This window comes from Heloderma suspectum, chromosome 7, assembly GCF_057233095.1.
Source record: "Heloderma suspectum isolate Gila_16-S chromosome 7, 16-S_ref, whole genome shotgun sequence".
NCBI classification, from domain to species: domain Eukaryota; kingdom Metazoa; phylum Chordata; class Lepidosauria; order Squamata; family Helodermatidae; genus Heloderma; species Heloderma suspectum.
Genome location: NC_139464.1, coordinates 22,143,035 through 22,157,434, shown reverse-complemented (window position 1 = coordinate 22,157,434; position 14,400 = coordinate 22,143,035). Strand labels below are relative to the sequence as shown.

The 14,400-nt window shown below is 44.9% G+C and overlaps 1 protein-coding gene across 7 annotated transcripts in view; it reads left to right on the top strand.

Moving 5' to 3' along the window:
• Positions 1-14,400, top strand: part of CALD1 (caldesmon 1) — a 283,959-nt gene that overhangs the window by 147,841 nt on the left and 121,718 nt on the right. For 3 of the 7 annotated variants that reach the window (XM_084809245.1, XM_084809241.1, XM_084809240.1), the window contains exon 3: positions 4,866-4,979. In XM_084809245.1, the coding sequence (XP_084665371.1) occupies positions 4,909-4,979 (71 nt within the window). In that variant the 5' untranslated portion in view covers positions 4,866-4,908. Of the gene's footprint in view, positions 1-3,899; positions 4,041-4,865; positions 4,980-14,400 lie in introns of those variants that run through there. The other 4 variants (XM_084809246.1, XM_084809242.1, XM_084809247.1 and 1 more) reach the window with 2 other exon arrangements.

Genomic DNA, 14,400 nt, shown 5'->3' with positions numbered 1-14,400 from the left:
GTTTGCCATGTGATCTACTCTGTGCCTCCTAAGTTAGCCTGCTGCCTTCAGGTACAGTGGAAGATGATGTCATATCATCAGTGTTAAGACAGAACCATCTACTAGTCCAGTCAGCTTTTGTACATGGAATGGGAGGGGGCACCTTTTCGTCCTTTGCCTCAGGCAGCAAAAGGTCTTGGGCTGCCTCTGAACTGCACTGTTAGGCTGAGATCCTATATCCACTTACCAAGGAGTAAGCCCCAATGAATTCAACGCGACTTACTTCTGAGTGGACTTGCATAGAATTATGCTGTAATACTAGGATGTTTTGAGGTGTTATTCTTTCAGTTTTCTTTCTTTTATTGAAACCTTACTGACAAAAAAAGTCTAGGAAAAGAAAATGTGTGATGTGATGTCATCCCACTCAGCATTTCTCCACCCCTGACTCCAAATCACAACTGCTGTTTGCAGAGGGGGTGGGGACATTGTGTCATCACATCATGGTGAATGTTGTCAAGGAGATGGGGTTGCAGGGGGGACAGATTGGGACACAGGTTAGCTAGCGGAGCTCCAAGTCCCCTGTAGTGTCTGGTTAGGGCCTGAGTCAAACCAATTGTTCCATCTAGCCCTGTATTGACTACCATTGGCTTGTCAAGGTCTTGTCTTCTCCCAGTCCTGCTACATGAAATTCTTTTAATTGGAGTTGTTCCCAGGGACTGGACCTGGGAAATGATATTTGGCACCCGTATACTTCAATTGTCCCTATTTAGCAGAGACAGTCCAAGTAAATCATTGCCTCTATTCCGTGGGGAATGAATGTAACTTGCTTCTAGGGCACATGCTTGTAAATGCATGGACGAGAAGCCTAACACAGCATGCATCGCACAGCCTGACATTTCACACACTGCAGCTGCCAAGGGAAATTTTGTTGATAATATTAAGCCTGGCATCAGCACCCGGCACGGTGAGGCAAATGCTGGGGCCTACAGCCCCAGAGGGGCCCCGAGTTGGATGCAAAAATAAATGGTTAATGGACCAGCACTTCTCTTTGCATCCTCATTTTATCCTGAATGCCTCTGGGCCTCACCTCCAACATACATGTCAGGGCCCGTCCGCAGAAGCATTGGGAATAAGGAAGATGATGGTGGCAGCAGCAGTTCTCAGCATTGCTGCCTGCTGCCACCCCAACTGCATCTGCCCCTGGCAAGCTTTGTGGGATAGGAGCTACGGGAAGGTGGTGATTTTGGAAATCTGGAACATCCCTGGATATTCAAGACCGGATGCACCATTTGAGTGTTCTTGTCATCTGTGAGGTTCATTGTGCTAACATCGGCTCTAGTAAACAGAGCCCCAGTCCCTTCAGAAGACCGCTGTGATCCTTTTGCTAGGCACCTTGAGGACAAAATCGCCCATCTTTGCAGCAATCTTGATGCTGCACTTACTGTCATTCCAACTGAGGCATCCATATATTATGGGATCAATTTCGGGTTTTGTGGCCTGAGGACATGGAGAAGGCGTTTGCACTTCCACATTTGACCATGCTCTCTCGATCCTAGCTAAGGAGGTTTGACCCTGTGGATCCCAGGTGTGGTGAATGCAGCCTTGTGAGAGGGAGTAATACCTGCTGCTTTCAAAGAGGCAGTGTCCTGACCACTCCTCCAGAAGTCCACCCTGGACCCTATGGTACTTAACAACTACCACCTGGTCACAAATATCCCAAGATTTTAGAGGTCCAGTCCATCCTTTCTGGTTTTTTGGTGCCTACCAAAAACCATACCTTTTCCAACAGGTGTTCCCAGGAAGGTAATCTTGCCCCCTCTATGAAGGCTTGTTTTTGTACATAGCTTAGAAATTTATTTAATGTAAGTTATTCATAAATATTGTTAAATAAGGATAAAATAACTGTTGCGATATAGAATGAACAGGGGTGGGAGGAGGAAAATGTTTGATAAAGCATGATAATTATTCATAGAATGCTTTTTCATTGTGGAGCAAACTGTTCCATCTCCAGTTGACTATCAGGGTTTCACTGTGGACAAAGTTGGGGAAAGCTATAATTTAAAAAAATCAATCTATGGTTGTGATTTTATGGTGGATACTTTGCTGTGTTATCATCATCATCATTATGATTAAACTAGGAAGCAATAGGACATGTCCTATAATTTTGGGGTGCCTAGCAGTTGCTTGGGACCCAAATATTACTGAGTGGCCTAGCCATGGCAGTCTAATGAATAGCTCCTGTCCCTTTATTAGGGTGATCATGGGTCCTAATTTGCAGAGGACATTCCTCTATTGAAAGCATATTCTGTTTGAAGGGCTGTGCTGTTCAAGTCCATTTTAAAGATAAGGAACCATAAGAATGGAGAGTAGAGGGGGCCGTGAAGTTGCCCATCAACAGTTTACTCCTTGACATCAGCAGATTTAGCAGGCACACAGGTCACCTGGTCACCTTCCCAAATAGGGTGATGCGTATTTGTTTTCTATTTAAATTATATTAATTAGTTGAAAATTTGCATATATACATACAAATTAGCATCTTCTAATTTGTGTTAGCATATGTGTTTGTGGCCACCCTACCCCGCCTCTTCAGCCAGGATTAATACTAACTGTACTGCAGCACAGGGGATGGCCCTGAGCCTTTGCCACTGTGTTAATTTGCCTCCACCTGTAGCGGAAGTGGCTGCTGCGGAAGCCATTATGGCCTAAGTTCATTAAAATCTGTGGCCAGGCTTGGCTGAGCAAGGGCAGAGTTCAGGGTTAAGGCTACACATGAGACCTTTTCAGGCATTAATTCATGTTGAATGAAAACATTGGCGGAAGTATGTGCCCTTCAGTCGCAGGCTCCATCCCCCCAGTCTACACACGCTCAGAAGATCTGTAGGGAGCCCATGCTTGTACAAATGTCATGTGTGTTCATTCTGCCGGAATGAATGCCCGATGTGATTTGCAGTTCTGCCTTCTGAGGCAGGTTCAGACTCAGGAGCTGTGTCTCCATGGCAACATGGGTTGAACCCCCAAATATCCCTAGCCAGAGTTCACTTGTGAGATATTGTAGCTCAGCATCAGTTTCAGAGGGGCTAGTGCGGAACAATGGGATCCTTGTCAACTTCCGAGAAGCCAACACTCAACCCGATGCTGCAAATCCCCTTGTTGAGCAACCTCTTTGGGGAAACAAATTGGGAGAGCCCAAATCTGTCGCTTTTAGCTAGGAATCTGTTCAAATAACTCTTCATTTGTGGGGTCTCTGCCACTGATCAGTATAAACCTGTTGGGGCTATAGGTCAGGATATAAATATTTTAATAAATAACATCGGAGGGGTGTGGGCTGGTGTTATTTTGGTGAAATGGCAGAAGATTAGATCGTTGCACAGACACACACACACACGCACACACCCTTCATAAGACATGCCCTTCAGTAGATAAAAAGTATATGGCTCCAGTTTCCTTGCACCACTGTGTTCTCAAATATGAAGTGGTGGCTATGGATGTGTTTCCCTTCTCCTCCGTCCCACTTCTACTGAGTAATCCTATGTGAACAAACCTTTTATATATATAAAATCAGCAGGCAAGCGTTAACTAATGCCAGTTTTCTTTTTGTCTCCTTAAAATTGCAAAGTGCATCAATCCAGATTTTACAAAAAAAAACTTTTCTTCTCTGTAAATGCCTGAACTTCGACTAAAGAGTTGGAAATTTTGTAAGAAGGAGGGGGAAGAACTTAAAAAAAGAAAAGAAAAAAGCATCCAGGCAGAGTGCAGAGTCTAGGCTAGAATTCCTGAGGAAGTTGGGGGCCTCCAACTCTGCACAGGAAGCAATCTTGAAGCTGGCCTTAAATGCCAGATTCCAGGCAGAGTTTAACTAACCACTGACAGCTCTGTAAACAAAGCAGGGACAAAAAGAGAACAGCTTTCCCTTTTCTGGTAGTCATATTTAGTTTGGGGGCCTGCAGAAGAATTCTCCTATATTTGTCTCGATAGGTTATAAACCAAAGCCTGGAAGGGCTTTGTATATGAAGGAACTATAAGGGAGCAAATATTTCATGGAGTAAACCATCCAGAAGAAGGTAGGTGCATATTTAAAATGCAGAGATCAAGCTATTCCCCCCACCCCCCAAAAAAAACCCATCTCCCCCAACAAAAATGTCCCAACCCTCAGCTTTGCTTTGTGAAGGAGGTTTTATAGCAAAAATGATTTTTGACTGGGTGATACTTTAAAACGTCAGGGTCTGTCTCTCTTTCTCCCCCCCCCCCTTCCAATCTTTCTGAAATGCCTCCTTTTAACTTTGTGGCTAGCAAGGCAAAGCATCTTTTAAGTTCAGTATAGTATTTTGCAGGCAAGTGTTAATTAATTTTATTAATTCTGCTCTTGTTTTTCTGTTGTTGCTGCAACCCTGCAGTGGTACAGTTGTGATGTTGCAATTAACTGAGTTCATTCACAGTTCCAATAATCAAACTAACGTTAACAAATATGTCCTGTTCCAATTTCATATAGTCAAATTGCGGTTGATGATTATGTACTCATTATTACTTCATACAATCTTAGAAAAAAATACAATAAACTGTTGGTAGTTTAAGACAATCCTTCCCAATCTTCATTTAACAAACTTAAAATGTTACTACTTAGTTTTAAAACATGTTCTTGTAATTTCCCACTAGGAACAGAATTCCAATAAAAGTTGTATATATCTTAGTAGGTGATTAGTGAAACCTTTTTATCCTGGTGACTTTGGAGAATCCAGTTTATTGTGGTGGGAATGCGAAGAATAACTGAATCTGGAGCTGATATTAAAAGAAAAGCAAAAATGTAAATTTGACCCTATTAATTAAAGGCATCCTTTCATCTCCATGTCTAGTTCTAACATTTTCGTCTCTCTTTCTCTCTTTTAAAGTTCAGTCTGATTTGGGGGGTTTATCCAAGCTTGAATATACATCATGGACGACTTTGAACGTCGCAGAGAACTCAGGAGGCAGAAACGAGAGGAGATGAGGCTAGAAGCAGAGAGGTGAGTAATTTAATTTTATTTGGAGATGGTGTCTCCGGTTTGATTTTTTAAAAATTAATGTTGTCTTTGAGACTTCCTCCCGTTAAATATCAGGGCGCAGTTCAACAGACCGTGCTGCCCAGATGTTTGCAAAAAAATATCAGCGGTTCCTCAACCCCTAGGCCTTTCTCTAAACTCCAGTTGCCACCTATTGTGCCTTGGGAGGGAGTTATTGAAGTGAAGGAGGAGGCAGAAGGCAGATATGACTTTGGTGTTTATAGGCCTTATTAGAAGGGAGCTGGAGAAGCTGGTAATAGCCGTGTTTAAAGTGTCTAATTACTGTCATGTATACGCAGTTGTGTTGGAGAGCCTACGACAAAATTACAGGTTGTTTGAATAGAAGCTGGTTCAGAACATTTTTAATGTGTTCTAACAGTATATTATGTAACAGTAAATACCATTACTTATTATTAGTGGATAGAATTTCTAATTTTAGTGCAGCCTTTCAGACTCAATCCTATGGAACTAATTCATGCTCGTTTGCTTCATGTTACACTGGTGGGAAGCAAAGGAGAAATTGGTTCTAAAATATTTACATCAGAGATAGGCAACTGGTGGGACTCCAGCTGGCCCCAGCAAAGCACCTAATCCCAAAGATGCCTGTTCAACTACACATTGGGATGATTTGCGCCTGAGCGGGCAAAGGTCTCTGTAACCCTTTCTCCCCTATCGCAAACAGCAACAGAAACCCCCTAGCGTATCTCATGTCTGTGAGCCAAGAGGCATTCAAATGGGCAGGAACAGTTCAGGTGAATACAGGGGGAACACTGCCAAAAATAGAATTAAAAAACTGCTGTTGTTTACTCTGGAAAAGAGGAGCCGTTCACCTGTGTCTTAGGGCCAAAGCAGACATTACTTTATGAGTGTCTAGCAGATATGTCTTCTTTCATTTTTTACTCTAGAGTAGGTGATCCAGATCTTAAAAGACTGCTATCCTGCACACTAGTGTCCGGATCCAGATTGGGGACCCTGAGCCTACTTTAGAGTAAAAATAGAGAGGAAAAAAAGGTATAGCTGCAAGGAGCAAAAGCTGCTTGCCCCTGGGTCATTGTTTAGTTGAAAATATGGCTCATGTTAACAGTGATTTGCTGACCAGGTATTTAGGCTGTTTAGCCCAAGTTGTGTATGAAGGGACAGTTTTGGAAAGGTGGATGTCACACCTGTATTGCTTTTCACAGGTTTGTTAATGGCTGTGACCACTCCTGATTTAGATCAGCTTGCTTGTCAATGCAAATCCAGGATGCATATAAACTGTCAGTTAGTGTCAGGGTCCAGGTGGTTTTTTTTTGAAGGGGGGTGTACTTAGGCAAGGTGTTCTCAGTGGGTTCCCACACCCCCGAGGAGGCCCACTGTCTCCTCACTGCTGTTGTCGTTGGTTGTTCACTTGCCTCTTCCTCAGGGTGCAGTTGGCACCACCTCCCTCGGCCTCATGTACACAAGCCATTTACTCTGGGGCTGCTGCAATCCGAGGACCTTTGGGACATACGATGCAGTTGCCACTTAGCAGCTGAACCGTGGTTTTCACTGGGAAAATGCAGATTTCCACAGAGGCGTTTTGCTGCAATTTTTTGCTGAGCTGTCTGTCCCTTCGTCAAACTGACTTTTCAGTTTGCGGTGGGTGTGGGGTAGGCGTGCTTAGTGATTATGTCACTCTCTGACGCCTTTTCACTCCTCCCCGTTCCTTTGCAGCTGCGCAGGAACAGAGAGGTATCCATTTTGGAATGACGGGTACGCACGTATCTCTCACGTGGGCACGCCCCTTCGCTTGTGTGAACCATTGCGAGAGCTACCATGCCAAACAGTTGGCATGGTAACGAAGGAGCAGAATACCCACATCTTACCAAGGAGGAACAGACAGACACAAAAGAACCCCTAAAATACAAAACAGCCACTAAACCCCGAAGTGTCACACCCCAGTCATGTGGCTGGGCAGCTGTGCATTTAAACATAATGGTAAAAAACCAGAGCAGTGCGACTGCTGCAACCGACTTTGCTTAAACGGCCGTGTGTCAGGGCACAGCGGATTTTTCAGTTGGAGAGGTCTGCAGTAAATCATGCGTGTATCACAGCAGAAGCTAATTTGCAGCTACAATGCTGCGCAGTCATGATGGACTGAACACTGAAAGCGGTGCTGTGTAGATGGCCCCCCAGAGGGAGAGAAGATAAGGCCATTGGAGGTTACTGCTCCTTCTCCCCAGTTCTCTCAGTTCTTGATCCTACAGAAAGGACAGGTGAACTAGCAACAGCAACAAGGCTGGAAGAGCAGCAAAGCCAGGAGGTTCCAGGGGCTGCCAGTGGGACCCTGTCTGGGCTGTGGACCTCAGCAAGTGCATGACAGTGCTTACGCTGACACTGGACTTGCTCCTGGTATTGCGCCGGAGAAAGATAATAGATTCCTGCCCCTCGAGAGCTGAAGGTAGCATGATAGAGACATCGTTGACTGTGGTGTGTGCATTCATCCTACTGTTGCAGGAGTGTTGAAGAACCTCTTTCAGCCCAAGGGCTGAATTCTGTTTTGGAAAGGCGCTCAGGGGCCACATTCCAGGGGGTGGGGCAAAGGCAAAAAGGATGGGCCAAAGGTTGAAAGACTCAAATCACCAAAAATACTAGCATATTTTAGCTTAAATCTCTTACTGCCAATAACTAAGCTCTAAGAGAGGCATTTCAGCCTTTTAGAATGGGGGAAAAAAACTATGCAAAAGACAGGAAACCACCAAACTGCAGGCCTGTGCTTCAGCACTCCTGCACTATGGTCTTTGGGCAAGGGTTTTATATTGCTTCAAAATCAGCAAAATTTGCTTGATTAGAAAACATGCAATAGGACATAGTGTTCGGATTGATTCTGAGCACAGGGAGATAGTTAGCAGCTCAGATTCAGAAGAGGAACAGCCAGAGCCGGGGGATGCATTTTCCAAAGCCAGTTCAGATATGGGTAGGCATGCTTATCAGGTATGGGTAGGCATGCTTATCATGCTTAACTCCCAGATGGTCAGGCCTGAAGACGCCCCCCTTGCCCCCCTCTGTGAGAAGCCGGAAGGAGGAGGAGGAGAGCGGGGGCTGTGACCTAAGAGATGCTAGACTGTGGCGCAGAGCTGAGAGAGAAACGTCAGGGGCAGAGCTCAGACGGTGGACCCAGTTAGCGATGCATGAGAGGCGACGTAGGGAAGCATCACTGGAAGGGTGGGACATCCCTCCCTAAGTTAGTCTAGCCAGCAAGCCTCACTTCAAACTGCAGGCAATGTTGGTGTTCCCATTTGAATCCCCTGGAGGCATTCCTTTGTAGCCTGAGAGTCTTCGAGGATTTGCATCTGTAATGAACCTGTTGATAATGAATTACAGGCGTGAGACTGAAGCCTCTCTATTTGTGTGTGTGAGTGCATCAGGAAAGAGGGGGCCCAAGGGAAACGTGACACACAGCATCATGAGGCATCATGGGAGAATGTGGCAGCTGACTAGACTGCCAAGAGGGGAGCCACTGCTGCTGTGGGGCCAAACTATATTTTTAATAAGGGAAGAAAGCCCCTCAGCTCTGAAGATGTGGAGAATTTCTTCTACCTCATCCCCCCAGTAACCAGAGAAAATGCTGCTCCGCTTTCATGGACAGCAAATGTGCAGTGGCATTTTCAGCTCTTTCTGGCAAAGCACAGAGCAAGGTGGGCAAGAAAAACTCTTCCGATGTGGTTGTTGGATTAATGTTTTTTTCATGGGTGAGCACTCAAAAACCGCATCTCCCCTATGTAGTCTGAAGTGGTATAGTCCTGCTGTACCACCTCAGTTTTCTTCCACCTCATTCTGCTTTATGTGGTGACAAGGCCTAATGAAGCTCAGATCCCGTAGTTGTTTTCTGTGCCAGGACTCACTTTTGGAACATGTAAAATAATAAAGAGCACCTTTGAGCATACATGGGTTACTGTCCTTTCCTCGCTGTCCTTTGCCCATCCCCCATCATCACAGAATAACCACAGCTCACCTTGAAACATCTGGAATTAAGAAGCTGTGGTTTCTAGGTCACATGATCTAGTTTCTAGGCATGCTTTAGCCTTAATGCCTCTCTGTTTCAGAATTGGCCGCTGCATAAGTCAGGGATGGGGAACCTCTTTCAGCCTGAGAGCCACGTTCAATTTGGGAGAAGCTGTCGGGCTGCATTCCAGTTGTGGGTGGGGGCAAAGGGGGCAGGGGCAAAGGGGCTGGGACCCAAACACAAAAAATACCAGCCTATTGAAGCTGACAGTTCTTACTGGCAGTAACTAAGCCTTAGGAGAGGATTCAGCCTTTTACAATGGGAAAAAAATGTGCAAAAGCCAGGAAACCACCAAACAATCGATACTTCGGAACCCTCAAAGTGTTGGTATTAACATTCAAAGCCCTAAACAGCTTGGGACCAGGTTATCTGAAGGATTGCCTCCTCCCGTTATGTGCCTGCCTGGACCCTAAGGTCATCCTCAGGGGTCCTTCTCTGGGAGCGCCTGCCAAAGCAAGTGAGGCAGGTGGCTACCAGGAACAGGGCCTTTTGCTGTGGCCCCTGGCTGTGGAATGAGCTCCCTAGAGAGGTTCGCCTGGTCGCTACTTTGTTCTCCTTCCAGTGCCAGGTGAAGACCTTTTTATTCTCCCAGTATTTTAGCATTTAGCTTCCTAGTCTTTTAGTTCCGGTGTTTTAAATATGTATTTTAAATCTCTGCACTGCTGAGAAGTTTTATTCTGATTGTGCTGTTATATTGTGGTATTAAGCTTTCATATTTTATATTGTTTTATGCTGCACTCCGTGTTTTTAATTTTTATGAACCGCCCAGAGAGCTTCAGCTATTGCGTGGGATAGAAATGAAATAAACAAATAAACCCCAGGGCCAGACTTGGCCCCCAGGACTGAGTTTCCCCACCATGGCATAAAAGGTGTCTATAGTACACCTCTTTAGAAATTAGGAAACCACAGTTTGAAACCTATAGATGCTTGAGGAAGAGTTGTTGAATTCTTCTTTATTGTGTTCAAAAAGTTTATGTTACCACTGGCGCGTTCAATATATGACAGCAGTCACAATTAGGGCAAAAGTAGACATTATTGGTGACACAGAGCTGCTGCCACTCCGTGTCTCTTTCTGCCCTTTTCCTGGAAACATCTAGGATAACATAATATGTGATACGATGTGCGCTTTCCTGACCCTGCTACACTTCATTGGCTGATGGAAGTGAGGAAACCAATGATGCTATTATGTCATGCGCTGTGTTATGCTCTAAAGCAGCCTTCCCCAACCTGGAGTCCTCCAGATTTGCTGGACCACAACTTCCATCATCTGTAGGTGGCCACAGTAGCTGGAGGATGTTAGAAGTTGTAGACTAACAATTCTGGAGAGCACTGGGTTGGGTAAGTCTGCTCTAGAGAGTTTACTAGAAAGAGAGGGAGAGAGGGGCATCAGAGCTGTGGAAGCACCATATCTCTTGTAATGTCTATTTCCACAGGTAGGTAGGAGCTTTTGAAAGAATGCTTACTGTCCTGAAAATGACTCAGAAGTAGCCAGCCAGAGTCTCTCCACCTCAGTTCCCCATCTGTAAAACGACAGTTTAGTTCAGAGACTAAAAAGTGCATTCTCTTTGCATTTCCTCAATTCCAAAATGACTGAAAAGATGTTTGCTCAGTCTTCCAAGAATATATTCATGGAGAAGTCAAGCATGAAGTCTTAGGACTGAAATGACGTATATGGGGGAATGTATACATTATAGCCATCATCTGATTAAATATTGATTAGCTGTGCTGTTGTAACTAATTAAACAACTGGTGTAAAACCCACAGTATTTCTGGGTTTTAAAACACACCAGGGATGTTACTTGCTCTGTTCAGATCTGGCTTGAATTATACTGGTTTCAGTATTCAGCTCCCCTCACCCCCCAAATCTCCTGGACTTCCCAACTTGTCTAATTTGACAGAGATTGGTGGCACAGTCATGACAATTTGAATCCCTCTGTTCATATACAACCAGCATCTAAGATGGCTACACTGGTAACATTCTAAGGCTGTGGCCATCTTGGATTTGGTTGTTGTTTTCAACCGTTAGGAAGGATATTGCCACAACTGGCCCTCCCAGCTTACGCAGAGTAACGTGAATGTTATCAGTATGAATCATAGCTCAGATGCGACATTAACTATGCATCTTGTATAGTTAACTATCATTTTTGGAGTGGATATGAATTAAACAAATATTGTGCTGCCACAGATTTTCAGAAGTAGCAATGTTTCTGTTAAGACTTTTAACCTCAGCATTTTCCCTTTTTAAAAAAAGTTATCCCAGAGAGTAGAACCTACTGTAGGTTCCCATCAACCAGCCAGTGAGCGATTCCCAATTCTGGGTAGTCCGTTCCATTTCCCCTCCCTCCCCAATTTTCTGTCCCCTCCCTCCCAACAGCCAGTTAGCGTTCCATGCCTACTGAGCATGCTCAGTCTTCGTTGTACTGTTGTGACATTTTTAATTTTTTTGTCCTAACTTTTTTTGCACTTCTGCAACATTTGGGATTCTCCTGAACCTGCTGATAACTTCCTTTTCTACAGTGGTGGTGCCGTTTTGGCTACGTTTTGGCTACGTAAGTGAAATGGAACAAATTCTAAAAGGGAAGCCTGGCTACAAATGTGAGAGGGCCGCATAATCCAAAAGCTGGTCAGTTCTAATGCTGTGGATCTGAAGTGAACTGAAACAGGTTTAGCTGAACAGGCCTCATTGGCATCAGAAGAAGAAGGAAGTAGGAAGAGGCTCCTGGAAGGCAGGCAAACTGAGTAAATTACCTAGTTATTGTCGCCAAAATGCAGGCATGCAGCTTTGGAGTAACAATTTTGCCTACCTGTGGTTTGGAATGAAAAACCACTGTATGTTAAACTGGCTTAAAAATTTCATCTTTTGTTTCGATCTGCAATGGGTGAGCTAAGCAAAATGGCAAAAGTAATTTGCCTTGAGCCACTGGGAGGAAGTAGTTCTTTTGTTCTAAGGTCTTACTATTGGGTATGAAGAGGTCCTGGAAAGTGCAATGAAACAGAGGGTGTGCAGAGACTCAATGAAAACAACAACACGCACTGTCTACTTGGATAAAGAAGCTTCTCAAGAGCTTGGTTAAACATGTTTTGGTGGCGGCAGTTTCTTTTCCCCAAAAGTTTGAGAGCATGACTGGATTTGCATACTGATCCCTGGAGCCATTAAAACCTCCCTCTGTGTGGCCTGTGCTATTTTCTCATTGTTTTTTTTTTTAAATACGCAGGATGACCTACTTCAATAACGTTGCTATATTCATGAAATGTAAAAAAAACCAACCCCCAAAATATGGTTAAATGATGCAGTTGTGGGTTTTCTTTTTTGCTTGTTTTGCAATTTTATCTTGAGCGTAGTCAAGAGCTTTTGGACTTTGCTGAATTCTTAAATAGCTCTTGTCTGTGAGTCCCTTTGTGCTGTGCTGGGGAACACGTACTGGAAGCTAGCGTGTTCCAGTGTCGTGGACTACATACCCAGGCAGGCTTAACCACACTAGCAGTTGGAGCAGGCCTGGTGTCAGGGGTCAGCACTGTAGGGCAGTTGCTGATGGCCCAAGCCCTCAGGAGGGGCCATTGCTGTCCCTGCTGCCAAGCAAAAACGTTAGCTATAGCCACCTGGGCCCAGAAGTCCTCTCAGCACCCAGTAGCCACTCATTCTCTTTCTCCCAGTGCTGGAGCCTGGCTAACTGGGTCTGGTGCTCGCCATTTTAATTCTCCCACAATGCCTCTGTGGCCCTGATGTAGCATCACTCTGGAATGATGCTATATTAGTGCCCCAGAGGCATGGTGTGGGAATTAAAATGGCTGGTGGCTGCCAGCAGTAGCAGTTGCGGGCTAGACTGTTTTTTTCCCCTACTGCTGCTAAAGTAAGGAGAGGAGGAAGGTCCTGTTTAGGGCAGAAAGACACTAAATAAATAAAATAAAATAAGATGCCAGGGATGAGTACATAGGAGGGCGCAGTGCCTCATCAAACCTGGTGCAGGCCCTGATTTTTAGGGCACTAGTACACAATTGGAGAGTTGAACCCCAAGTTCATTTGCAATGGCGTCGAGGATTCTGGGTCGCACCTCTCAGATTGTACCCAAGGCAAGCATCGTCTGCAGCACTATAAGCAGCCCTGGAGTGCACATCTCCATGCAGCTCATCTGCTTCAGGGAGTCAAAATACCTTGGCTCAGCCCTGTGTGAGCCTGGCTTAGGATATGTACTTTGAAAACGTTGTTCAGCAATAGCTTTCAGTGATTATCTTCTGATTATAGTAAACCTAGAGCAGCCTTCCTCAACCTGGTGCCCTCCAGATGTGTTGGACTACAACTCCCATAACCCCACAGCCAGCAGAGCTGTTTGGAGGGCACCAGGTTGAAGAAGGTTGCTCTAGGTTTTCATTCTGCATCTCTTTATTTATGTATGTATTATGTATTCTGCCTTTCTACCAAAAAATGGCACTCAAGGCAGCTACAAAATGGCACTCAAAAAACATGGTTTAAATGTTTAAAACATGGGAAGGGGAGGAAATGGCACTCAAGGCAGCTATAAAATGGAACCATTCACAATTGCCGGCTTCCCAGTGTTATCTAGGAGATGACCAAGGTTCAGGATCGTAAAACAATTTGCATTGTAAAGAAGCCATGGCAATTCTTGAGAATAATTTTGAACTAAATTCTCACTTTGCAAGGAGGTCAAAGGAACCTCACCTACAGCAACCTGGCTAAACTGAGGTTGTTTAAAGAAAGTGTGCCCAGGGATCTAATACCGGGGACCCTGAAATTTTAGCCTCCAGTTTTTCCCGTACACATATACTGAGTCAGAACATCGGTTCATCTAGCTCAGCCTTCCCCACCCTGGCACCCGCCAGATGTTTTTGACTTCAACTCTCATCAGCCCCAACCAGCATGGCCAATGGTCAGGAATTCTAGGAGTTGTAGTCCAAAACATCTGGAGGGCACCAGGTTGGGAAAGGCTGATGCTGGCTCAATGTTGTCTACACCAGACTCTCCCAACCTGGTCCTCCTTAGATGGCCATGCTGGCTAGGGATAATGGGAGTTGTAGTCCAACAGATCTGGAGGCATCAGGTTGGGAGAGGCTGCTCTATACTGACTGGCAATGGTTCTCCAGTGTTTCAGACAGGTCTTTTCCAGGTCGAACTGGAAATGCCATAGATTGAACCTGGGGCCTTCCATATGCTCTACCACTGAGCTATGCCCCTTCCTGAAGGGTCAAAACAGCTCAGAAAAAATGTCTTTTCTGAGAGCCCCATCAGGGCATATGTAAACCACACAACTGTACAGCTAAAATATTTATTTTCCATGTCCAAGCTGAGGGATCCCAATGCTGCTGTTGTAGCAGGAAAGGCATTTTCATTCAAAGACTTTGTTG